This window comes from Oreochromis niloticus, linkage group LG8, assembly GCF_001858045.2.
Source record: "Oreochromis niloticus isolate F11D_XX linkage group LG8, O_niloticus_UMD_NMBU, whole genome shotgun sequence".
Classification (NCBI taxonomy): domain Eukaryota; kingdom Metazoa; phylum Chordata; class Actinopteri; order Cichliformes; family Cichlidae; genus Oreochromis; species Oreochromis niloticus.
The window spans coordinates 25,766,743-25,793,765 of NC_031973.2; the positions used below are offsets into that span (position 1 = coordinate 25,766,743).

Here is a 27,023-nt window from a genome sequence, read left to right on the forward strand (position 1 = left end):
TTTCTGGAAGACACCTTCTTCAAGCAGTGGTACAGGAAGAAGTCTGCATCCTTCAAGAAAAACATGATTTTCATGCAGGACAATGCTCCATCACACGCGTCCAAGTACTCCACAGCGTGGCTGGCAAGAAAGGGTATAAAAGAAGAAAAACTAATGACATGGCCTCCTTGTTCACCTGATCTGAACCCCATTGAGAACCTGTGGTCCATCATCAAATGTGAGATTTACAAGGAGGGAAAACAGTACACCTCTCTGAACAGTGTCTGGGAGGCTGTGGTTGCTGCTGCACGCAATGTTGATGGTGAACAGATCAAAACACTGACAGAATCCATGGATGGCAGGCTTTTGAGTGTCCTTGCACAGAAAGGTGGCTATATTGGTCACTGATTTGTTTTTGTTTTGTTTTTGAATGTCAGAAATGTATATTTGTGAATGTGGAGATGTTATATTGGTTTCACTGGTAAAAATAAATAATTGAAATGGGTATATATTTGTTTTTTGTTAAGTTGCCTAATAATTATGCACAGTAATAGTGACCTGCACACACAGATATCCCCCTAAAATAGCTAAAACTAAAAACAAACTAAAAACTACTTCCAAAAACATTCAGCTTTGATATTAATGAGTTTTTTGGGTTCATTGAGAACATGGTTGTTGTTCAATAATAAAATTATTCCTCAAAAATACAACTTGCCTAATAATTCTGCACTCCCTGTATGTACAATCTCACCAGTAGATGGTAAATGGACTGGTGCTTATATGTTTTTCCTATGCAGGTGCTTTCTATCTAACATTCACACTCTGAATGGACACTTCGCAGAGCAACTTTAGGTTAGCATTTTTAACGCTGGAACAGACAGGGACCACCAACCATCCGATTAGTAGGTGTGCTACTCTACTGCCTGAGCTACAGCCACCCCAAAAGATGTCAAAAGACTGCAAATTGCAGTCAACTGAATCCTGTTTTGTTATCCCGCTCAATTCAAGTGCATAAATCTCAGCTACACTGGCCACTGTAGGACAAACAACTCTGTAGGACTGCTGGTCATCTGTAGTAAGTGTAGGCTGTCATTTTACTGTTTAGCTCAGCTGTCAAAAATGCTCATCAAGGGGAAGGTGTGATTTTTAGGAGAATCTAGGCTAACATTAGCTGGAATAGCTTATAACCAGTTGTTGTTGTTGTTCAGCTGGCTCATTGTCCAGAGTGTCCAAAAACTGGCACTCATTTCTATGTAATTTAGTGATTTGATCTTAATTTACAAGAATGCATAAATTATGATATTTATGAGTACAAGATTCTTTTTTTTCTATATTAAATAACCACCAGAAATTATGCACTATGCTGATAAAAAACTTTCTATGTGCTCTCATTGTGTTTTTGCAGAATAAAAGTCCAGCCAGTGGGAACGAGGAATTGTCCTCCTGGTGGCGCTGATTCACCATAAAAACCCTGCAAACCTGTCTGCTTTATTGAGGCATAATTGTTAGTTTAACAAGGACTAAACATTGGCCTGATAAGGTTTAAATGGTTCAAACCCATTTATTGTCAGGCTGATGTTACTGGCCAATATTATCTGTGTGCTGATTTATCAACATTAGCATTTATAACGATTGATAAATAAAAATTAAAACCAGTAAAAGAAAGAAAGAAACACCCTTCAGTTTTGTTATGAGAGTTGATGTTAACTGTAACTTCTGCAGCTCTGTTGTGTTTCTATATCTTTTACCCTCTGGCCTGTGTTTGTCTTTGATATTTGGTGTTATTGTACAGCACTTTCAGTCAGACCTGTTGTCGTTTTTATAAGTGGTATGGCACCGTATATTACAGTTTGACCACAAGAGGGCACTCTGAAGCTTTCCTACTAGCAACACAGAAAAAGAAAAAAATATTGGCTAATCTGTTGAAATGTTTGCCTTTCAAATCACCAAATACTTGTATCAGTATTCGGTGATTTAAAATTCAATATCAGCTGGGCTCCAATTTAAACACAAAAGCCCCCAAAACAAACAAAAGTTGAGAAAAGAACTGCAATGCATGGTAAAACGAAGTATTACATATTTTTGCTGTTCTTGTGAAATTTAAATTGATCAAAGATGAAATAACCAGTGTGTAGAACATTTTGCCAAATCATTTCAATGCTTTGGGAGGACAAACAAGTGAGGACTCAAAGCACCAGGTGGCGAAACAGTGGGATAAGAGAGAAATTACTACAAAGAATGTAATGGGAGGGAGCAGGGTAAGGAGAAATACAGAAAAGTAGGCTGAGAGCAACAGCACAGGAGACACAAAGAGAAAAGACTAAGCTATCTTGTAGAGTGGGCTTTTTCCTTTATCCACTTAACAAGCTCAGTTTTTGGACCTGTGATTGCAGCAGATGAAAAGACTGAAAAGTAGGCTAGAACTGAAGAGCTGAAAGGTTCAGTCTGGCCCACAGATGGCTTTGCAAACTGTTAAAATTGCATAGAAGCAAGGCATAATTTGTGGACAATTTACTGTACCAGGAAGCACAGGAACACAAAAAACCGCCCCTGTAAAAGCTCATGTTTGAAGTTTAACAAGCTCACGTTTTTGGCAGTGAGCAGAACATAAATGTTCAAATCCTAAATGTGACAGAAAAGGAGTTTCATGAAAAAACATCTTGCAGTTATGTCCTTACACATGGTGTTGGACATGAGCGCATGACAATGTGTAATTTACAGATGTGCTATCTGCACAAAACTATGATTAGAAGGAATCATTTTTGAGTTACAGTCAGTTAACTGATTTTGCTACAAATAAATTAAAAAAGAAGTTAGAATTTAATGCTCAGAAAAATTCTCCAAACTCGGCTTGGAGTGACTCACAAACTCTGTTCATTTTTAGATTATATGTCCGAACAAAAACTTTGAAAGACTTCCAGAAAGCCTGGAGATTTATTGCTCAAGACCACTTTAAAAATGACAAGAATGTCTGGCTGCTTGGGAGCAAAATAGAAAGAACCAACATCACTCACATGTATGACCAGCTGTAGTCCCACGTCTGAGGTTTCCAGTCCTCTGGGCCCAGACTGACTGTCAGCTGGAAGGCTGTGGTGAACATCATGTGGGCTACCATCCCCAACAGACCTGGACACACACAAATACACAAACACTGATAAATCAATAAGATTTACCCACACTGACAGCCAAAGAACCTGCTAAGTGTATTTCTTGATAGCCACCACTTGGTGGCAGTATTTCACAATGTAACACACAACGACGCAAACATGAGCGGCTGTTTGCAACCATATACAGGTCAAACACTGCTATTACACAAAGTTTAAACGTCTAAGAACTCGATAAAAAAAGTAGAGCAGAAGAATCTTTTCTAATTGCCTCTCAGCTATTTAACACATCCTTTGACCAATCCCAGGATATGAAACCACAGGACTAACTAAAATGTTATTAAAAATGAGTATTAACAGTCTAATAATTCAATAACACTGTGGACTGATTAGTCATACTCTGTATTTGCTGAATCTGCATGCTTCCTTCACTACTCCTTTTACTGCAAGGGGCACTGAGCTACGTGAGTCACTGTTTAAGTGAGTCACACTGAGCAGTGCTGCTATCTACAGAATGTATTTCTTTCTTTTAGGGTTGGCAAATGATCACATACAGAGAGAAATATTACAGGAGCTGAAATTGAAACTATGTGGCCAAACTAGGCACCGATTCTCTGTTTCTTTACTTATTTAACAAATTCTTAAGACTAAATAAATACATAAATAAAAATAGGAAGCAAAACCATGCAATAGAAAGTTAAAACTAACAGGACGAGACCATCTGTTGATAGGATCACAAGCCAGTGATTCTTCAGACACACACAATATGGAAAATATTCTCTTATGTTGGTATACCATACATCATAAGCAAAGCTACAAAAACATTAAAATGCCTAAGACTGTGTGATAGTGGTGTAAACTGGGGAGAATGCCCCCCAGATATCATCTCTCCAAGTACAAACCTGTAAAACCTGCACATGTTGGCAAAATCTGTCTAAAGTCTTGTTGTCTTTGCAATGATCTGTGGTTTCTGTAATGAATCACATGATTCTTTTTCTGTTAGTTCCATGTGGTTTTTCTGTATTTTCATTTAACTTCCCTTCTCTCCTTTGTTCTCGCTTCTTAGCATCACCTGTGTCTTATTAACGTTCTCTCCCAAGGACTGGGTCGTTAAACATGTCGCGTTATAAACCCACTGCAAGCAAAGGACTTTAGCTCACAGTGGGTTCATGTTATCATTTAGCTGCCAAGTAAAACACTGATTTTCCTCAAATTTTATTCTTAGTACTGAATTTGAAATAAAGCAGCAAAACAAATAATTCATGAAAGAGAGAAAACTCTATTACATCAACTCTAAGATAAGACTTTACGAACAGCTGAAAAATCAATCAGAAAAGTCCAAGTGGAGCATAAAATGAAAATAAAACTGTGAGAAATAAACAGTGAAATTCAACTTTCAGGTGTACCAACTTTTCTTTGTTTACTGCATTAATTATTTTCTCATTTATTCCTTAATAACCAGAAGTAACACCCCCCAAAGAACTGGGAACAACACAGAGAACTCGGATAAAAAAATGTAAAACATATCACATAAGCTCCGGCATTCAAATCACACTCGGTTGTTCGATTTTGGCTAGCCTGTGACGCAGCAGGTGCCACTGTTTCTTATTCTTAGCTGACGGAGTGGTACATGGTGTGGTCTTCTGCTGCTGCAGCCCATCTGCTTCAAGGTTCACCTGGTTCATTCAGAGATGCTCTTCTGCGTACTGCAGATGGAATGAAGGGAGCTTTGTTGCCTTCTTATCAGCTCGAAGTATTCTGGCGTTCTCTTCTGACCTCTGACATCAACAACACATTTTCTCCCAGTTTCTGACAATTCTCTGTAAACCCTGGAGGTGATTATGTGGGACGCACCCAGTAGATCATCAGTTTCTGAAAGGACCAGGTTGTTGCCAGGCAGACCAGCTTGCCTGGCAACAACAACCATCTCACGATCAAAGTCACTTAAGTCAGCTTTCTTCTCCATTCTGATGCTCGGTTTGAATATCGGCAGGACATCTTTTCCGTGTCTACTTACCTAAATCCACTGGGTCCCTGTTACAGTGTCTGATTGATGGATTAGTATTTTTGCCTTAACAAAGTGGCCACTGAGTACATCTCATAAGCTCATAAGATTCCCTCTGTCACACCAAACTTCTCCATATCCTCCTTTTCTACATCCATGAATCCCAAACTGTCTGTCTGATGTACTCATTTCTAATCTTGTTCGTCCTTTTCAATGAAACATTTAACATCTTCAACTCTGCCACCAGCTCCCACTCTTGTCTTTTTGTTAGTGCCACCATCTCCAAACCATATATTATAGCAGACCTAACTAGTGTCTTGTAAACTTTGCCTTTCACTTTTGCCGTCCTTGTGTCACAAATCACCCCTGACACCCTGCCTGCTTTGTTTTCTTCAGCTCTCCTCTGCACTTTGTCAATGTTTTAAACCACTCATCGAAGAGAGCTTTTTGTTATGTTAGTGAGTAATTAATGTACTATTTTTCATTAACTATTAATTAATTATAAACTGGGTGTGTTTTACAGTTTTATTTGAAAACATGGCACAGCTACTGCTCCCAAAGCAGCCTCTGTGAGCAGCTCCTGCTAAAGTAGGTATATCCAGGCCCACAATTTCCCATGATGACAAGCTGACTCACGAGGTGAAAACAATACCATCCACGGTGCTGCTGCTGCTAATAAATCTTGCAGTAAATTTCAGAATACAGCAGTGTTGGTGGAGTTATTTACTTCTGCACGTAAGCAGGCTTCTGCTTGGGAATAGGATCAACTAGTGCAATGAAAGACATGAAGGCATAAATATGGTAATTACAGCCAATCTCAGCGTGTTACTGTTTGTGAGATGAAGACCATGAGAGTCAAGGGGAAAATAGAGAGAGAATTCATTTTTCCCTAAACCCTGTTCCCTTTAAGCTTCTGTTGCTAGGCATGCTCAGCTCAAGGCCAATATGCAATTTACAAAGAAAACAACAAAGGTTTTTAACTAATTGTAATTTTTCCACTACATTTGAATCAAACAGTTGAGTTAAACCAGCACCACACCTGTGAAAAACATTATATTTTGAAGAAACATTCATCCATCCAGTTTTGGCTGCTTATCTGTGGCTGGGTTGTGTTGGCAGCAGTGGAGCAGAGAAACCCAGAACTCAGACCTCAGGTGATGGTAGGAGGGTAGGGCTGAATTTCTCCCAGCACTACCTTATTCTCATCTGCCTTTCATCCTAACTGCACTCCAGTAAACATTCAGAAAAGCATCTAGCACAGATGCAATGCACCCCAATGATACAGATGTGGTGATTTATGATTCCAATATTCTGATATATCAGGCAATATTTTTTCTTTTACACACACGACAGGAAAATAGATTTCCCTATAATTTGGTGTTAATAACACCCAACATTCGACCCCTGGTGGATTGGAGTGTTTCTCATACATTTTATTTGCTTTTAAAATTTTAATTTATTGGCCATTATAAATGCTGTCGTTAGCAGATCATCAAAAAAGCTAATAGTAGCTTTTAATATCAGCCCTCCTATAATACTGATATTATTAATTTGATAAAATGCATCCACAGACAGAACTATATATAGCAACCTATAAAAGGACTCAGAACTGCCTTCTCAAAGTGTCCTCAGGGTCACATTTGTCTCGAAGAAACGTGTGAGTCATTGCAATACAATAACACATGCACACACACACACACTAGACTAAACAACAAAAAAAAAATTAGCCATGCTGTTGCTACTGCTAGCACATGAGCTGTAGTTAGCAAACAAGCGACAGTTAGCTTACTTTGTGAATTGGCTGAAGTTTTTATGTAGCTGACTTTTTTTTGTAGCCAAATGATTTTGAAAAACCCAAACAGTAACATTCTGTTAGTTAGACGCGATGCTGAGCAAGTAAAAGTAAAGCTATGTATCTTGGGCAGCAAGTTAGCTTTCCAACTAGCTTAAGATCCATGTAGAATATATCTCCAAAAGTTGAATCTGTTCATCTGGACGTAGCGCTACATCCAGATGAACAGATTCAACTTTTGGAGATTTACTTACCTGGATGATTGAGAATGCATCAAGACATGTAGAATATATGTAAATACATAAGGAAAATGCTAGATAAGAACATGCACAAGCTTTCCTAAATAACTTTTTTCAACTTTGTTAAAATTATGAAGATTTTCAATGTATTATACTAATTAGAGATAGTAAAGCTTTATACTCTAAGGAACCATTAACTGCCTGCGACAAGCATGCTTTTTGTTCATTCCAAGCAAATTTAATCCTTAGTTTTTAGTTTGTTAAAAAAATACAAATGGTTCATTAATAGTGCAGTACAGTGTCTCGGCTTTTATGATGCTAATAATGAAAACGCTAGCCACGAAAGATTCTTTCTCTATTATGCATATATTATTTATACTGTGGTTTTTTTGCTCTGTACTTTTTAAGCAACTCTTTATTATCTGGCCACATTTGAGGGCTAAATGCCAAAAATTGAGATTAAAACTAGAAATTAGAAAAAAGTAACAGATACAGAAAACACCAACGTATGACATGCTTGCTGCCATTTGTAGTTCTCCCACATTTGCAGTGTTAAATGTATTAGAATATAAGCCGTTTAGCATCTTGGTGTCCTATCCTGTCACATCTACCAGTTCAGCTTCCTGTGTACTTCAGGCATAGTTTATTTACAGTAGTGCAAACATATCTGAAGGATGAAATTTTCTGCTGTGGCAAATGTGAGAAAGGACAACTGTGAAAAATATTCCAACCTGATTTTGTGTAAAAAATGGAAAACAGCAAAGGTGTTAAAATTGTCTATCTTTGTGTAAATCATATTTAATGTTTTTTTTTCTTTTTATGAATGGAAAAGATGGAAAAAAGAAACAAAAAAACATGCTCTGACTTTCAGCAAGATGGATAACACTGATGGGAGATTGCACTGAGCTGGAGAAGCTAGTAGAATAAAAGATAGCCCAGACATTACAAGACATGTCCTATTTATTTACACCCTTTTCATTATGTGAAGAAATCTCATGCTCGACAGGCCTGTTTTCATCCTGTAATAGGACAACTATTGTTTGTTGGAGGTTTCGGCAGTCCAGTCCATATACACCAAGAACTGAGTGCAAAACGTAAAGTAGAGATTAGCAGCATCTTCCACTCATCCAGTATACTCTCTGTCCTTTCATATCCTTCCTGTCTCTTCCCCTCATCTGCCTCTTGCTTGGTTTTCATTTATTATTTTCATCTTTGCACCTGTTTTTTTTGTGCTGGATTTTTCCTTGCCCACAAAACAGCACAGGAATAAAAAGCTACGGATTTGTAGCCTACCAATCCGATTACCACATAAGCCCCCCCCCCCCCCCCCCCTCCACAAATCCCTGGGCCGAACACGAGTGCACCAGATTCAGTACCAAACACCTAAATTCTCATCTCATCCCTATCAGAGCTCATGTTTATTCCTAAAGATATGACAGTGCTACATTATCATAATGCTATGCAGATCAGAGGCAGCCGTGCATCAGGATGAGTGGAACAAATTGGAGTTCCGAGTCTCAGCACGTTCTGTCATCTGGAAATTATGCTTGTTCTCCTAACACAAGGTCACTTTTTTTCCAAAAGAAGTCAATACATGCCATCACAAGGTTATTTATTTTTAGTGTCAAAGCACTTAACATGGACAAGCAGCCTCAGAGATGTGACGCTTTTGATCCAGTTCAGCCGTACAACATCGAGAAAGCAGTTTAGCCTAATCGGTGCTGCAGAGCTCTCTCACAGCCAACAGGGGGCACCTAGATTTTTTTAATCTGTTTTGTCATTGTGCACAAGCTACAACTGAAGTCTGACACTAAGGATTATTTGTCCTTTATCATGCTGTTTGGAAAATGACTATTCATCCAGTGTACAAAAGGTGGTTGAGCTTTTAATCCTGCATTTAGAACTGCAAGAGAAATCTGTCACACGACAAAGCGGATATGAAAAAAGACAAAATACATATGTTTATGTGACTAATACAATACAGGTCACAGGATATGTCAAACTTTACACTTTTCATTTTTCGCCATGTCAGACCTATCAAATTGTAGCTATACAATATGCACAGCAACAACATCAAACTGCAAGTAGGGCCATGTCATTAATCTGCAATGCTCTCATGTGAAAGATTATACGCAAACAATATGCTTTACTCAAAGTCACAAACACTCGAAGAGCGATGAATTGTTTTTTTCTCTCTCGCGGGGCATAATGCCTCGTCTAATTCCAGTCGGCTGAAGAACAGTCTCTTTCTGAGTATCTGGTGAGAACATCAGAAACAATGCTCACAGTGTGATTTCATACAAAAACACAGCAGAATTATTTTAGTACAGACCGAAAAACATTTGTTGTTGAGAGATATTGCGCAACATAGTCCCTCGTATTGGAATATTAGTAAATAACAGAACCACAATGCAAAAAAGTTGGAATAGTGTATAAAGTGTAAGTAAAAGAAAGAATAAACCCAACTGTTTAAACTGAAAAATAATATTAGCTTAAAGTAATTTAATGGCAGCAACACGTCTAACGGTTTGGTACAGGGCCATGTTTACTACTGTGTAGCATCCCCCTTTTTTAACACCACTGCCCTAATATTGTCTGATATAATATTCTACCTAGTCAACAGTGTTGGGTCTTCTTTGTTTTATTTTTCATTTTGCAGTGCTTCAAATGTTTATAGGTTGAAGGTCTGAACAGCTTCACTCTTCTACTACAAACCAACGCTGTTTTAATATCTGCAGTATGTGGTTCATGAGAAATACGATGTGGCGTCAATGTGTGAAAAAAAACAACAAAACGAATTTCAAATTTCAATTCCTCTGACTACAAGAAGAGAGCATTCACAGGCTTCACAATTTTACATTGAAGATCATTATTATGAAATTTTCCCACAACTTATAGACACATGTTCTTGAACAGTGGGACTGGGGCAGCATGGTGACATGGTGGTCAGCATTGCTGCTGCACAGCAAGAAGGTCCTGAGTTTAATTCTACCATCAGGACCAGGACGGGGTCTTTCTTTGTGGAGTTCGCATGTTCTCCCTGTGTTTGTGTGGGTTCTCTCCGGGTACTCTGCTTCCTCCCACAGTCCAAAGACATGCAGTTAGTGGGGTGAGGTTAATTGGAAACTCTAAATTGCCCATAGGAGTGAATGTGAGTGCGAATGATTATGTGTTAGCCCTGCGACAGACTGGCGACCTGTCTAGGGTGTACCCTGCCTCTTACCCTAAGACAGCTGGGACAGGCTCCAGTGACCCTGAAAAAGGATAAGCAGAAGCAAATGGATGGATAGTTCTCCTCATCTTTACTTCTGAGAAACTGTCTTTCTAAGATGCTCTTTATATATTAAATTATGTTGGTTAAAACTCTTTTGGACAGTTCTTAAGTCTTTAAGAAGTCCCCCTTTTTTCAAACTGGGTAATACCAAAGTAGAACCCTGTTTTCAAGGTCTTGTTTTAAGCTGTAACTGCAGGGTATGTGCTATTTTGGCCAAAGAGGAAGTTTTTTTGTGTTGAAAATGTAACGATAAGGTGTTACATCATGGGTAAGCAGTGTATTAAAAAGAGATTCATATATATCTTGTAGTTGGAACATACCCAGATTGTTTGACTGACAGTGAAATACTATGTAACTTTCACTGCTTAATGAAAAACCAAATTACCACTTGGTCAGCTGCATACCGTGTTAATCTGTACTCAGCAAATCAATGAGAGGGACGATGAAGAAGCTGAAACAAGATTACAGCGACATAGCCAGGCTGTTCCATCTGTACCACACACACATTATTGTAATAGCAACTTTTTGTTGAAAATACTGCCTTTCCAGCCACAACAAGCAATAAGAAACAAGCATATAGCTCTGATTTTGTTGTTGTGTCTGTATTTATGTTCTGCCAAATGCTACAAATGCTAGCTATGAGCAAGCACTGTCACCAAGTGCTTGCTCATAGGGGGTCGTCTGATTGTCGGAGTGTTCTCTGCATTGTAGGGTTTTTATTTTACAATATAAAGTTCCTTGAGTTGACTGTTGTTGAGATTTGGTAGTGTATATATTGTTGTTATTAGTCTTCCATTTGACTTTGGGCAGGACATTGATAATCACACACACAGCTATCAATTTAGTATGCACCACACTCCTTCACACCCCAGTACTCACCAACTGCTCCTCTGTCTATCCTGTGTTATTGTTATTTAAATTTTGGCAAATAAAGTTATCAAAACATTTTATTTTTATAATAAAAGAAACTATTTATCTTTACAATTTCCCCCAAACTGCAGTAAGAAACTGACAGTAAAGTGGTCTACAATTGGAAAGACATACAGATAAATGGGTTGTTGTCTTTGTTAGCTTCTTTACAATGTAAACATATAATTTTGTTTCAAGGTGCTCCGGATGTTTTCATAGTGCGTTGTGTCTTTAGTCATAGTGCATGTTTTGCTGAGTTACAAATACCTCTGAACTTGGCTTTCCAAAAAAGAAAAACAGGATTTGCTAGGTAGCTAAGCTAGTTAGAGCCATTCATGTATCACTAGCAATACAACATAATACTTTTTTGCTTTTAAAACAGCTGAAGCACATTCATGTATACAGCCTGGTCAGTGCTCTGCATATGACTTGTTTAGTCAGTCACACATACACAACATTGGCAGTACAGATTAAAGGTTTTGCAGTTTTACCTTTGCTCATGTTCAGTGCTGCCATCTTGGACTGTTAACTCGAGGGTTGGTAGGGCTGCTCCAACCTTCCAAGTGGGAAATCCGAGTTGAGGGGGCATTCAAGATTCAAATTGTGACCGGATACTAAGAAATTACAACTTATTAAGGAATGTGGCATTAGTGTATGCTTGTGAGTGTGCACACAACCATTTCCCTGCACCACTGTGGATTTTCCACCGGCATGAAACAGGAGGACTCATAATATGTCATACATGAGGCTGACTGGCCAGTTAGTGGTCAGGGCTGAGAATCCTGGAACTCGTTTGATTCTGATCTTTGGCTGGTTGATCTGTGCATGTCTACTTACTTATCAATGAGCTGCCATGGCGCTATCACAGCAGCTGCACTAGGTGCCATCTTCTACGCATAATTTTTTTTTACTGTGCTATGTATAGCTTCTCCTGAGCTTGTAGGAATCCTGTTTTTTCTTCAGCATCTAAGGATAGATTAGTACACTTGTAGGCATACAGTATGCAGCCCAGTGTACAGGACTGAAAAAAAAGCACTGCTGTGTTTTCAGACTTTTGGTATTGAAGCTTTTCATTCATTAGTATTGGTTCTGATGACATCCCAACTACTAGCTAGCATTCACAGCCTTGTCACTAGGTTACACATACTTGGTGAGCAGATGACTTCTCTAATATAATGATTGCTTTACTCCACTGACATTGAAATATTTATTCTGTACATATAAAACATCGTTTATATGCTCATACATAATCATCAGACCAAATCTGTTGTCTGCAGTCCTCCAACATAAAATCAAATTGTTACTTCTTGTTATGTTTTGGTAGTTTCTTAAATAATTACAGGTTCATTGTGCCTTAAGTAGTCAAACATCCATGCACACTTTAGTACACTAGGTACATACTAATTTAAGAAATAGAAACAGAAAGTGGGATTATCTAGCAGATGTTTGTATCCATGTCAGAGATAAGTAAACTTGTTGCTGCTGCTGTGCCACATTTCTCTTGCTTTGGAGCTCCGCCGCTTTAAGCTGCAGGTATTAAGACAAGGTGCTGGAAAGTGCAAAAAAAAGTTGTTAAAATTGAGAACACAGTGTTGTTAATCTAACCCGCCAGAGCATGTGTTCTTTGAAGCAAAGCTATATTTTTATGAATATGAAATAAAATATTTCATATTTATTTGAGATAAAACATTGTACAGCAAGGTGAATAGGAAAACTTGAACATTTTCAAAGGTGTTTTTGTAGTTTTCAAAGAGCTCTGTTTATGTGCTCTTATCAACTGAAGGCATGCAAAGTCTATGTTTTGAACTCCTTTCATCTATATGGTCCAGTGGAAAAAGCCAGAGTTTCAGATTTTGTCTTGTGTATAGTTTTCTCATTAGAATGAAACTTTGAGGTTCTTTTTGTTTGGGCAGCATGAAAAAGGCTGAAAACAGCTGACAGTTGGCAAGTTAGAGTGTAACACAAATGGAGAGTAGAGAGTCTGGAGTAACTTGTTTTTTTGAAAAAGTCAGAAAAGATATGAAAGACATGATCTCTTTCATATCAAGAAAAATTGTTTTAATAAGCTGTATTTAAATGGTGCATAGCCGTTTTGTTTTTTAATAAACTGCATCTTTAAAAAGATTTTCTAAAAGTAATGCAAAATATAATTGAAGGAATACAAATGCTTTTTTGGTTTTGTTTATGAGAAACATGTCACATTTTTCTCAGATTGTTAAGTATCACCTAAAATAGCTCCAGATTGCTCAGTATTTCCTTGTGTCCCCTCAGGCTCTCTATACACTAACGAGCAGTAGTCTCTGTCACACACAGTACAGTTAGCATGACCACTCGTACTATTGGAACAAATTGGCAATTCCACAGGCACCCGCTATTAAAACCACAGTCTTTATTTTTTTTAACACACACTCAGCACAAAAACTGAAGCTTTTACTCACATTACTCACATTAATTCCCCGAATTCAGCTCAACTTAAGTTCATTCCTCACATCAGAGTAAGCCTGTCTTTCTTTTACTTCCCCAATACGTCTGTTTTTCATCATCACCTCACACGCTTCATCATACGTCACATAACTGACAGCTGTAATAAAATTTCAGCTCAGACCTCATTAACATAACATATTCACCCCATTAAAAAGAGAAACAAACTGTTACAAAGCCACTAAACCGTTTGTGATCTTGAAAGTCTCACAAGACGTTTGAGAGCCGACAAACTGCAACAAAAGCCGTAAAAAAATTCTAAATGATTTTGTTTTTAGAGTGATAAAAACTACACTCACACTTGAGCACCAGCCTCACAGATTTCACCCTCTCTATTTATGCAAACAGCTCACTTCTTCAGACAGCGAGCCATATATAAATAAAACATAACACATATGGCCTGGGTTGAGAGTTCACTCACTATCTTACTGAACGTTACAGCTGGCAAAACACTGGGGTAAGTGTGTGAAAACACAACTCCTGAGTTTAGTTGCAGGAGAGCATGCTAGGTTCAGCTCCTATCAGGTGAAAATGAAAAGATCACAGGACCACAACAGGATGACTGAGTGATTCTCAGTAGTTTTTCTGCTGTGATAGACAGACCCTGGAAAAGGTGTCAACCTTCAGCCTGCCCCTGCCAGTAAAATGCACCAGAAATAAATAGAAGATAAAATAAAATCATCCAGCATCGTCTACATCCATTTAATGCAATGTAATGGCTTTTTAAATGCCAATTACTTGGGTATTTCAACACTGAAGTCTGGGGGGCTGACTCACATATGGATCTAGCTTCAGTTGGCCATTAAAGGAACTGCAGATTTTAGCACTTCTGATTAGCTTCATTTGTCAGTCTCAGAGATTCCCATTTGGAAAGGAGATCATAAAGTCTCAAAGTGATGCACAATCCACAACGTCACAAAAGCAAACTGTCAATATGATTAACAAGTGACATAAAAAATCGGGTAAATCTTTGTTATCTTTTCCATCTTCTAACATCCTTGCTAATACGTTTTAAACCTTCACCAGTTTTTTAAACAGACAATAGGTTTGGAGTCCCATTTTCTCACTCTAGCCTATCCCAGGCAAAAGATGGTCACCTGAAGTCAAACTTTAAAGGCTTGAGCAGAGTGTTATTACTGTTGCCAGCTTGGTGATTTTAAAATGAGGAGTGAGAAAACTGATAACCAGAGGAATATGTAAGGTACTGATCTGAACTGATCAGGAAAATTCTTACTAAGGTCAAAGGAGCTGAAGGCTGTTTTTCCATAGACTTAAATATAGCTTGACACCTTTTTGAACATTCCTCCCTGCTGGCCATTAGAAATAATGCATGTTTAAGGCACTTGCATCCGTCTTTTATATACAGTTTGTGGTGATTTGCGTGTAATTGCAATGTAAGTTTGAAGTCATTGTGATTACAAGCAGGGTGGGGTGGAGGCTGATGTCATGACGATAAATACGATTACCCATATCACTTTTGTAAAAATCTATTTGAATGAGAACTTTCAGTTTGCTTTTTACTTCTTTTTTTGTAAATATTCCAGTTTAAGAAAAAGAGTAGATAGGTCATTCCCAGTTTATTCATCTGCAAAACAAAGAAGAACATATAGGATTAAGGAGGCACCTGGTACATGATATGAAGTTTTGAGGAGACTTAACTAGTAAGACTATAGCTCCATCATTGCCTCATATGCCAACAGGATCAAAAGAGAACTTGGGTTACTCTGTACTTACCCTAAAATCAAAGCAACAGTCAGACTAGGGGAATCCAACTCTAACTTCAAACTAATCAATATGTAGCCTCAGGCTCACCACATATCCATATATGTCTCTTGAATGAATTTCTCTAGATCTTCTTGGTCTCTTAAAGTTTTAAAAACTTTGCCTTCTGATCGGGGACTTCTTTCACAGACATAAAGCTGGATTCTTTGAGGAAGACAGTAAATATGACAGAAAATTTGATCCAAGCAGAGACAAAAAACCTCATTCTTGCACCAATTTCCTACAAAATACATTTCACTAAAACAGACTATTTGAACAAAAGCATCAATCAAAGCAATGTCTTGTCTTACAGTTAGATCAAAGAAGTAAAGTTCCTTTGGTTTGAGCAAACGTAATATTTCCATTTTTTTGTAATGCTTTAGGACACTGCTCTGTATCCACATTGTTCCTGATAGAGACTCTCCTTGTCGTGACCTTCTATCAAAATAAACAGATTTTCTTTCCTACAGTAAGAAAGTCAGTATTGGGCATTAAAAGGATTTTAAAACACCTTTTATTCTGGTTTTACTGGTGATTCTATACATGCAGTATTTATGTTCCAGTGACCACTGAAATTACAGTTAATTTAGCTAATTAATTAAATTAGGTTTCAAGATGTCAAAGTTACAAGCTTGAAACAAGGAGAAAATGTTATTGTGGATCTGACCAACTTATATGCTTAAGTGAGTCATAGGTAAATGTTAAGTGGCTTAAAAAACATTAAGCAGACTAGAATGAAAATGAGTGAAAAAGAAGCCAATGTCCACAGGAAAACTTTAAAAGACCTTCAGAAAGCCTGGAAAACTATAGCTCAAGATCACTTTAAAACATCACAAGAAGGCCTGGTTTCTTGGAAAGAAATGATCTGTAGCTCAACACTTGTACATTACTGTATGTGGCTTCTTGGTTTTCTGTACAAACTTGGCAAACTCAAATGTGAACTCCCTATGTCAGTGGCTGTAATCTGCAACATTTTTGCTCTAAATCGTTGTCAGTATGGTACTGGGAAGGTCAGGAGAGAAGTAGAACAGTGAGTGTCTACAACCATCTATGAAACACAGGGCAGGCTTTGTCATGGCTCTGTGTTGGGGATCTTGATAAAACTGATAAAATTATGAACACAGAAAAGTGCCATCAGAGTTTGATCCACCATGCAAAACGATTTGGAAAGTTACTGATTGGTTTCTTTTTTCAGCATGACAATGAAAAACAGAACAGAAAAACACAAAATGAACACTATCAGTCATGGATTTGCCTTCTCAATGCCTGAATCTCAACATTGATATTGAAGCAGTGCGGGATCATTTTGACAGAGAAGTGAAAAAGAGGCAACCAACATCCAAAGAAGTGCTTTAAGAAGCCTGGAGAACTATCCTAAAGTCTACTTCAAGTCTATTTCACTTAAAAGAAAACCATATATATATCTATATATGGTTTCAGTCTCTGCATCTATTTCCCATTTTCCTCACAAAACAATATATCAAGAAATGAGAAGTGCTCAAGACTTTTGCATATTACTGTATTACAGTTTATGAATGGTATAAACAAATTTAGCACATCATGCTAAATTGTGATGTTTGTGACAATGTTTTAGGCATATTTCAATAAAGCTAGAGTAGCTGTTCACTGCTTCCTCAAGTCTTTAGATTAAGCAATGCTATATGTCTCTCCAGACGGACATGAGAAGGGTACTGATTCTCTCATGTCACTGACATAACAAAAGCTGGTAAGTGTGTTTCACAAAATACTAACAAAATGTGGGTCAAGTATAGCATCAGTTTTACTCCAGGCCTACAAGACGCTTACTAGAACTGCCTGTAGTTAAAGAGTAGATACAGTACAAACAGTATGTTACAACCTTTAAGCATTAAATAAATTGGTCAAAGTGTGGACCTAGGTTGTACAGGTTGTACAATTCTTCAGCCTGTAGCCTTTTCTGTTTTTTAAAAAACACATTTTCTGAATTTGACCTGTCAAGGCAGCAAAAAGCTGTGAGTCACTGTCGTGGAGTCGAGTATCTTTCACTGCTGAATCACTGCCCAGAGTGTGGTGGTCGGGATCATTTTCACAGAGTGGATTAGAGAGAAGGTCATTGTTAATTCCTCCACCGAGAGAGGGAGGCAGACTGCAAACCGGCTGGAAATCTTTTCAGGGGCTGAGAGGCTACAATTGGCTTGAATGTATGACTGGATAAATGCCAACAAGGAAGCAGAACTAAGGACTCAGTGGTTTAAAAGTTAAACAGGAACTGAATATATCTCAAGTGTTTGCTATAGTTTTCTTACAGTACTTGGCAAAAGTGTATATAAAGCTTGGATAAATGTTCCTGCAGTGAATGGTAATTTTTATTTCGGGGTCCTCTACAGGGCATGACTTTTCAGTTTTATATTGACAATGCGGTGACTTTATGGACAAAGAGTGTAACATCAATGCAATACTGTCACTATTCATTTGGTGCATCGGTTTGGTACCACAATCAGGTGAAATTACAGGATGCTGTCTTTTTGTGTGTTATGTAATGCTGAACAAATACATTTTTAAGTGCACAGGAGCTGCAAATGACTCAACAGCACCTAATAACATTTAATAGTAACCTTGCCATTAATGCTAATAAGGAAAGTTAAGAAAGTTTCACTCTGGAGTTTCAGGTTCTCATACTATCCAATGTAATCTAGTGCAAAAAAAGGGGAAGGCCCTTGTCCACAAAAAACTAAGTGTGGTCCTTCGTAGTTTTCCACATTTCAGCACTATAGCAGTCCATAAATATTCTGTTTAAAAGATCAGACTTTAACTTTCTCCTGCTTAAATAAATATAAACGTAATAGTGTACGGAGTCGTAAAAAGGAGAGCATGGCTTAAGCCACGACAAAAACTACAACTGACTGAAAAATGCCTCAAATTCAAATTCATATGCTCTTCTTCATAGTGAAAGTTATCAGTGCATTTGCTAACAAACCTGGCTGTCAAGTCTCTTAGCAATAATCAAACCAGAACACCAAAGAGACCACGATCCACCACAATTCACAGGTTTTTGGAAAGTCTGAAGTACAAAAAAACAGGACAGCCATCAGTTCTAACGCCTCCCAGTCTGTCCCATTTGAGCCCCAGCCTATCCAAGCATGCAGTTGCCTCCATGAACTAATCATGCCCTGTCCTTGTCCCTTACATTGAGTGCATGGCTGACAGCTCCTCCATCATCTCAGATTCTTTCATCATGTACAAAGATGACATCACAGCCCCTTAACGCAGAGCTAAGTATAAAAAATCTAAATTGTCTGCTTTGGTTTTGATATAAAGCTCCAGATTTCCTCCAATGTCCTTGATCTGTCTTACTACTGTTTACCTGGAGAGGGGTAAATTCTAAAACACCTCTTTTTTCCCCCTCAGGGCATATTATTACACTCTTTTGGGAGTTTATGAACTAGTTCTCCATGGCTGAAATGGGAAGAACTGCCAATGTATATCCTCATCAATATGTATGGAAGAGATCAGGTGAGAGGTACAACAGTGATTGTCTAAAGTCAATTGCAAAACACGGTGGAGGCTGTGGCTGCATTTCAGCCAGTGGTGCTGCAAAATCATCTGGACAGCACTGGATTAGTAATAGCTTCTTGTTTTTTTAAGTATGACAATTATCCAAAACAGTTGCAATAAAAGCATAACTGGATATGAATATCAAACAATGGAACACTATCAGTTATGAACTGGACATAAGTAATAGTAATGGAAGCAACATATCAGTTTATATGTGACAAATGTAAGACAAAGACTCCTGGAATCAGCATCTTTCTGATTTAAATTTCAATTCTTTATTTTACTGACCAACACAGTCTGAGCAGGTTTTGGTTACAAACATGTAGAAAGCAGAAGAAATCTTAAGCCAGATATTCATTATCTGCTCCCCACATATGATTGGCTACACTGAAAATCCTCCCTTTAACACAAGAGAACAACAATGAGTTCTAACTTTGGAAGCTACTTAACCTAGTTTCAAGGTTTTCCAGTTGACTTTTGGGAGGCTATAAGAGTCACCAATGGCAGCAACATATAGTTATATATAGTATAGTTAGTAATATGTCCACTGTTTGATTTGATGCTTTTCACTAACTTGATGGCAAAAATGGTAATTATATTAATGCTTCTCACCTGACAGCACAGTGAATATGGCGGCAAAGGCATTGAGCTTCAGCCCGTCGATGACGTTGCCGATGTGACACACTTCTATGGACATAAGGATGCCTCCGGTGGCCAGCAGCAGAATGTAGAGGCACTCTGCAACTATGCACAGCCACAGCACACCTGTGAAAACAGTTTGTTATAGCAAAGTAATGGCCAAGAGGAAGAAGACAAATGATCAAGTTGTGGAAATGGTGGTGTTGAACGTGGCTGAGTGAACGATGGAAGTGTGATGTCATGGTGAGAGAGAAGGGAAATTGGGGCGTGAGGGAGAATATGGGTGAGCAAGGGTGAAGGAAGGGAGCAGAGACGTGAAAAGGCAGAGGAAGCGGGGAAGAGTGAGTGGAGAAAGGTGCACCGGCGACCCCATCCCCCGTATCATTAACCTTCACAGTCAGGGAGAGGATATAGAGCATGATCTACCAAGAGACGCAGAGCATTGTGAGCTGGAGTCTATATATGTGTTAGGACAAAATATCAGCGGATTTAAAAACCTGTCAGTGTAAGCTGTAGTGTAATTGCATATCACCCAAGGGCAGGCAGTTAGTGTGTGGTTAATTAATCATAAGGTGTGTAATAAACGTAACATGCCTGTTACCCAAAATATCCCTGAATGAATTATGGACAGAAATACGTCCTTCAGCTAAAAAGTCTTTTTCTTGCTTGCTTTAAATTGACTTCAGTAAAAGATTTCTTCAGCTTAATTTAGAGTAGGCAGGTGGAAAAGAGAGAGGCTTTAAAACACTGCAATTAAGCCCCTTCCATAGAAATTTTTCTTTGTTTTGCTATATCCTAGTATTTTAATCATGATGCTGGCAAATGGTCTGCAAAGAGATGGATGCTCCAAACTTGTTGTACAGTACAGGCTTCTGTTTAAACAGTCTGGCATCCAAGTTGTTGTTTCAGTCGATGAAGATCTCTTTATACGAGGAATTATCTATGTTTTCTTTGCGGCGAGGCTCATATGGAGTTGCCTGGTTACAGATTACTAATTTGCTGCCCACATCTTGTATTTATGCAGCATTTTACATGTGTGCACACTGTTAACTGTTTGCATAGTTAAGGAAAAGAAAGAAGCAGATGTGTGTAGGAGGGATTAAAGGATAAAGATGATAGTTTTTTTTATTGAATTTTCTTCTTTTTGTATAAAACAATTGAATGAAACAAAGTGTTAGCCTGCCAACCTCAATCTTTCAAAACAGGTGTCATTTAATTGTTTTTTCTTATTTTAAGACAGCAATATTTTTCTAAAAAGATGTACGCTGTAGTTTTTAGGCACTACAGTTCTTAGTGTTACTGAAACAGAATGAAATAAGGCACTTTTGGGGATCTGGTTTAAGTGGAGGAGTGATCTATAAACAGAGGTGGGTAGTAACTAATTACATTTACTCAGTTACATTTACTTGAGTAACTGTTTGGGAAAAAATTACTTTTATGAGTAGTTTTACTACACTGTACTTTTTACTTTTACTGGAGTAACATTGTTACGAAGTATTGCTACTCTTACTCTTACTCTTACTCTTAGTCTACTCAGTGTGAGTAACTTCACTGAATGAATAATAAACATGTTTTAACCACAAATGCATGAGACACAGACACAGACCTAAAGTTTATGTCAAAGTGAGACTTATTGTTTGTTGTTTTAATGCTATTCTATCTGCTGAGCCTGTTGTGCCATTTGGAGAAGTAAAGTAACACCATATACTGTCACTGGAAGTATTTTACCCTTTTCTAACATATATTTATATTACCTTTTATAAATATTAATTTAATCATTATTTGGAAAAGTGTTTTTTCTACTTAGTTATTTTTTAAAAATTATTTTTGCTTTTCAGTCTTTAAAATACCAAAATTTCCTCTAAATTTTATATTTTTGTCTGTCTGAGTTTCTCATTTTAAAAAATTAAATCAGATGTTATGATCAGTTACTCAGTACTCAAGTAGCCTTTTTCACTAAATACTTTTTTACTCTTACTTGAGTAATTTCTTAGATGGCTACTTTTTACTTTTACTTTAGTAAAACTATCTTGAGGTAGTGCTACTTTTACTTGAGTACAATTTTTTGGCTACTCTACCCACCTCTGTCTATAAATGACACAAAAAGGAGGATTTCTGACAGCAACTACAACTGAGTCAAACCCTCCAAAAAAACATTGTTGTCAGTTTTTTTGGAAATAAAGAAGCAGGCTGGGCACAGTGGAATAATCAGGCTTGGGATTTACATTTTCCCCTCTCTTCCCCGCTGATGGTCTAGTAAATATTCCCGTGTGCTGCTTTTTGAAGCACATTTATGATAAAAAAAAAATCATTTTTTTGTTTTGCTAAGTCTGGTACAATTCGTATCTTCTCTGTCATGTCATATTGCCTCCTGACAAATATCATAAACTGAACTTTTACTATAAAATTCTGACTGAGAAAACAGAATAAGAAAAACTGAGCAGCAAACATAATATACATAATATATTCACTACGTGCTAGCTCTAATTAAAATTTAGGAGTTGACATTTTGGGAAACATTTTTGACCCACAGGAGGATCTGCTCAATTAATGGCACTGTTGGTGCCAGGAAATATAACACAGATATTTTTCTCTTCTGCTTGGTTTACTTTAGGACATTAACATATAGGACATAAATAGTAGCTCATAGCAACTTGCTTTCCTTCTAACAGCCTGCAGAGGGTTACAGCAAGAAGTACAATTGTATCTAAGTCCATGAGAGCATAACCCTGCTTCCTACTTAAAAATGACATCAGTTATTAGTTTCCTAATGACTTTATGATTTTAATCACGAAGTTTATTCTGCTATATTGCAAAGTTTTTTTCATTTTTCTATGTCAGTCTCATTTGGAGTCAAAACATTACATATGATTTAGGGTGTTGCTGTTTCAAGGGGGGGTAGTGTCCCTGGGCTCACATTCACCCCTTGTTTTTCATATTGGGTTGGAAAAACAAAAGCAGGAAATTAACAGATAGATTATTTTTTGACAATGGTAGATCATCAACCAGTGTGTGACATCATGATGACTGTTTCCAACCTCCACCCAAGACCCAGATGTGGCTTAACCCTCATTTTGAAATGATACGAGAATATGAGATTGACCATTAGAAAAATGGACTTTTAACACACTTCCCCACTGACTGTCAGACCCAGAGACCAAGATCATCTTCCATTTGTACCCTGTGTGCTAAACATTGAGAATGCAACGAGAGGCAGATTTTAGCACAAGACCAGGGTTCAGGGCACTAATTAACTGGGAGAAAACCACGTGGATCTGATTGATTTACTGTTTTGGTTTCTTATTGCCTAGCAGCAGCACAAGTGATTAGGTCATCCACAACACCATGGTGTCACCAATAGCTATTGATCTTTTTTCCAATATAGGATAATTATGTGAGAAAAAAATCTGGGGTGGAACCTGACTCACTTTCAACTCACAGGAAGTCAGTGCTGATGAAGAAGAAGATGAATAAAAAACTGAATACATCACTTGGAGGCCTAAAGACACTTAAACAAATGTCTAGAAAAAAATATCTGAAAGAGGGTCAGTGAAGAACCAAATGACTTTGGCCAGCATTTCATCACACTGACAAAATTACTGAAACGTCCACTTCAGATTAAGCTGCTTATTTAGAGTGACAAGAAAGCAGCCATACAGATGACAGAGATCTCTGGGTTATTTTAAGCCTTGAGATGACAAAACTGATAAAGGACATCACTCCTATGCGTAACTTCCCACTAGTGAGACCCTGCTCTGACTGACTGGGAATTTTGCCATGTCACTGAAACAGTCTTTATTTGGAGTCACATTTTATATAAAAACAAAAAAAACAAAAAACAAAAAAACTTACCTCTTTCATTTGATGGTGCAACATAAAGGAAATTTCTGCAATTCTCACCTGTAAAAGAATGTAAATTAAACATTTAATTCATGTACCAAGCCAGTAGTGTGTCAGACTTCATGTTTTTCCTCCATATTCCACAAAGATAAAGTTGTGATGTAAAATTTTAAAGAAAAACTTCCAGTCTGTGATTATGTACTAAGAACACCCCCCCCTCTCTCTCTCAGGGTGTCACAGTCTTCTGCCTGAAATGCAGTGTGCAGTGTGTAGCTGTGTGCTGGCCAGAAATTCTACTGTCAGTGCAACAAATGCTTTTATGGTGGTCTGCACACAGACACATAGTGCTTCGCTCAGCTGGCTTTTCTGGAACTGTCTCTTAAATCAGCTGAACAGCTTTCACACTCAGTGATAGAAGAACCACTGAAGCAGGTGAAATATACCTTTAACCTTGCTTTGCTCATGTTTTTGCCCATAAAAACTATTCCAAGAATCATTCAATTAATCAACATTACATATATTTAGTTTGCTCTTTTCAGGCTCCCAGACATGATTATTCCATTCTCTGCTTGTTTAATCATAAATATTACTAAATTGTGATTAATTAGCGTTTTATTCATGTATTTGTGTTTGCAATTTAAATGTCTTTGCGTGTACTGGCATTACATCCTGAACCTGAGTTTACATAAATCTGGCTATGAACTTCTCTATCTGATAACCTTTGAACAATGGACACAAAAACCTGTTAGTTAAATATAATACTCATTGTCAGATTATGACTTTCTGGTGATATTTTCATATAATTTTCTCAGTAGTTTCAGAGATTAATCCCCAAATCCAGTCCTTGTTGATGTGGAATTGAATATAAAAGTCAATGCATTAAAATCCGGACTTTTAATTTTATTTCATCGCAGCTGGAGCAGCACGTCTCCCTCCTGACGCACCTCCTCAGCGCGCACAGCGGTCCCGCCGTCAGTCCGCCGTTACTTCTGTAGAAAACCAAACTTACCGGTCATGTTGATGTTCTGCTCGCAGGAGAACCAAATGCCGGTGTGAAACTTCCTCAACACGTACTTGTCCTCCCCGGTCTCCCAGATGTACTGCACCAGCCGCGTGTCGTTGAGGTTGGTGCTGTTGAACCTGATGCAGAAGGACTGCTTGGTGGTGACCGGTCCTGTGCAGAACGGCTTCACCACTTTCCGTGTCCCTTCGCACCAGTAGCTGGTGGTGAGAGCCGACACAGCCAGGAACAAGGCGAGAAAGTTCAAGGTGAGAGCCAGCGATGCTCTCCGCCGCCGGTCTATCCCCATAACGGCAGAGGGAAGAAGTAAAGACGCCTAACTTAATCCCTCGCCCTGCGCGACACCGGATTCTGGTGACTTCTCTTCAAATCCTCATAATCCCGTTATTCCCATTAATATCCTCGGCTAATTATCGCGGTACATCTGGCTCCTTCAGCGCGCCTCTCGCTTCTGTTTCTCCACAGCGGCGGACTCTCTCATTTTGTAGGTTTTCTCTCCCCACTTCCATCCTCCACCCCTACACACACCCGGCGCACTCCCCCCTCTAGCTCTCACACACGAACTCTTCGGTGTCGGAGCTCGGGGCTCATTTATTCCTTCTTGGTCCCTTTTAAGAATTTTCACCACACGCCACAAAATGTCATAAAAAATCCCCCCCAGTATTTTTGTTTCTTTAACGGCTACGTTTCCCTCTACTTGATCATTTCTGATGTTTTCAATGAACAGCACAACAGAATCTGACTGTGTACCATGCACTCAGAAAAAATGGATGTCACAGTCATTTAGCCAGTGTTTTTACACTCATTGTCTGATCAGAGGATGCTTTTATGTTATTACTTTATTTCGATAACTCACTTTTGTGTCGGTTTATAGCCCATTTATCAAAGCGTTGGGGGAGGTGGTGGGGTTTCCATTCTTTACGACGGCTGTATTTGTCAGAGTTTAGAGTGGAAATGTCTAACTATTTGGCTATTATGGATAAAACAGAAGAATAGGAATGGAAACAAAATGGAGCAAAAAACCCCCAAACAAAACAGCATAATCTGCCTTGGACAGTAGTGCATACTGGCCCCCAGGCTGACCCTCCCAGTCTATAAATACTTTATTTTCTTTGTTTCACTCAATTCTCCTTTATTTTTGATATGGAGAAAAATACACATCACAGATTCACCTTCTTTAAGTACGTTATGGTTTTATCTTCAAGTTGATCCACATTAACCAATGAGAAACAACTTCCATATGTTGGGATCCCTGTATGCGTTTGAAAATTGACCTCTGCTTTCGGCAGAGGTGGGTATTAAAAAAAATGCTGTAAAACCAACTAAATTGTCACATTTGATACTTTTTTTGTCATGACAACCATGTATTGACAATATCCATAATATTGAAACGTCACTATGTCATTAATGCACATATGATAATATGAAGTAAATTTGTAATTATACTTTTTGTCAGCTTTTGTTATAGTCTCATCCATGCACCTCTAGTTAATTTTGAATTGAATGAGTTTACCAAAAGAAGTACAACACAATGACTTACAGAGACGGATTTGACATATGCCAAATTGTGTTCATGTTATTGTGAATTTCATGATATTAGTCAAGCAGATATTGATTGGCATCAATACAGAAACTACAAACATAATATAAACCCCATATTTTACAGCAGAATAGACTGCATCCTATTCAAGAAATGATTTGCAAATCATTTTTTTACTTTTTCATGTCACTATGTCAGATTTCTATTCTGTTGAGGTATTCTGTTATAAAGAATTATTTTCTTATCTGGTAACAAATACAAGCTACGAAGTAAATAAAAAAGTTTTTTCCCTTTGACTCAAGAATGGTTTTTTTTTCCGTGACCAGATTTAAAGCTACCTATGGTATCTAAACAGTGCAACATTTCTATTTTGTATATAAAACTGTGTAATATGACAGAATCTAAACCATAAGAAAAATTACATTTTAGATGTAGCTATAGTATATTTTTAACTTTATTACATGGTATTTGCTAATTAAATTTAAATATTTTTGTGTTGTGCTGATCTAATTAACTTAAGAAAACATATGCAACCAATAGATTTTTGAAACATTTAGATCAGAAAACAAGTGAACAGTAACTTACAGGTATAAAATAAAAGTGATCGGGCAAAAGGCTTGTTGCAGTTTGGGGAGAAAATTATTTTAGAATTGCAAAGAGAATCACCATGTGACCCATAGGGAATACATGTAGGACAGATAGAGGAAGTAGGTTAGCAAACGAGTGGAAAAGGTTTGGTGATGCAGCAGGAAGGAACATGGGGTAAAAGTGTCTGAAATGGCCAGTGAATTCATTCAGAGAAAATTTAAAGATAACAAGGCAGAAAAAATGAAATATATCAAAAATGTGAGAAGAAAACAACAAAATAGAAATGAGCAGCAAATACAGGAGACACAAGCAAATCC

The 27,023-nt window shown here is 37.9% G+C and overlaps 1 protein-coding gene across 1 annotated transcript in view; it reads right to left on the minus strand.

Annotated features, from left to right (window-relative positions):
- The window catches only part of gsg1l2b (gsg1-like 2b), a 30,334-nt gene extending 5,068 nt beyond the window's left edge, over positions 1–25,266 (minus strand). The window contains exons 1-4 of the mRNA XM_003438498.5: positions 24,567–25,266; positions 23,570–23,617; positions 19,691–19,843; positions 2,994–3,105 (exon numbers count right to left, since the gene is read on the minus strand). Of these exons, the coding sequence (XP_003438546.1) occupies positions 2,994–3,105; positions 19,691–19,843; positions 23,570–23,617; positions 24,567–24,867 (614 nt within the window). The 5' untranslated portion in view covers positions 24,868–25,266. The remainder of the gene's footprint in view (positions 1–2,993; positions 3,106–19,690; positions 19,844–23,569; positions 23,618–24,566) is intronic.
- Positions 25,267–27,023: the final 1,757 nt, after the last annotated feature.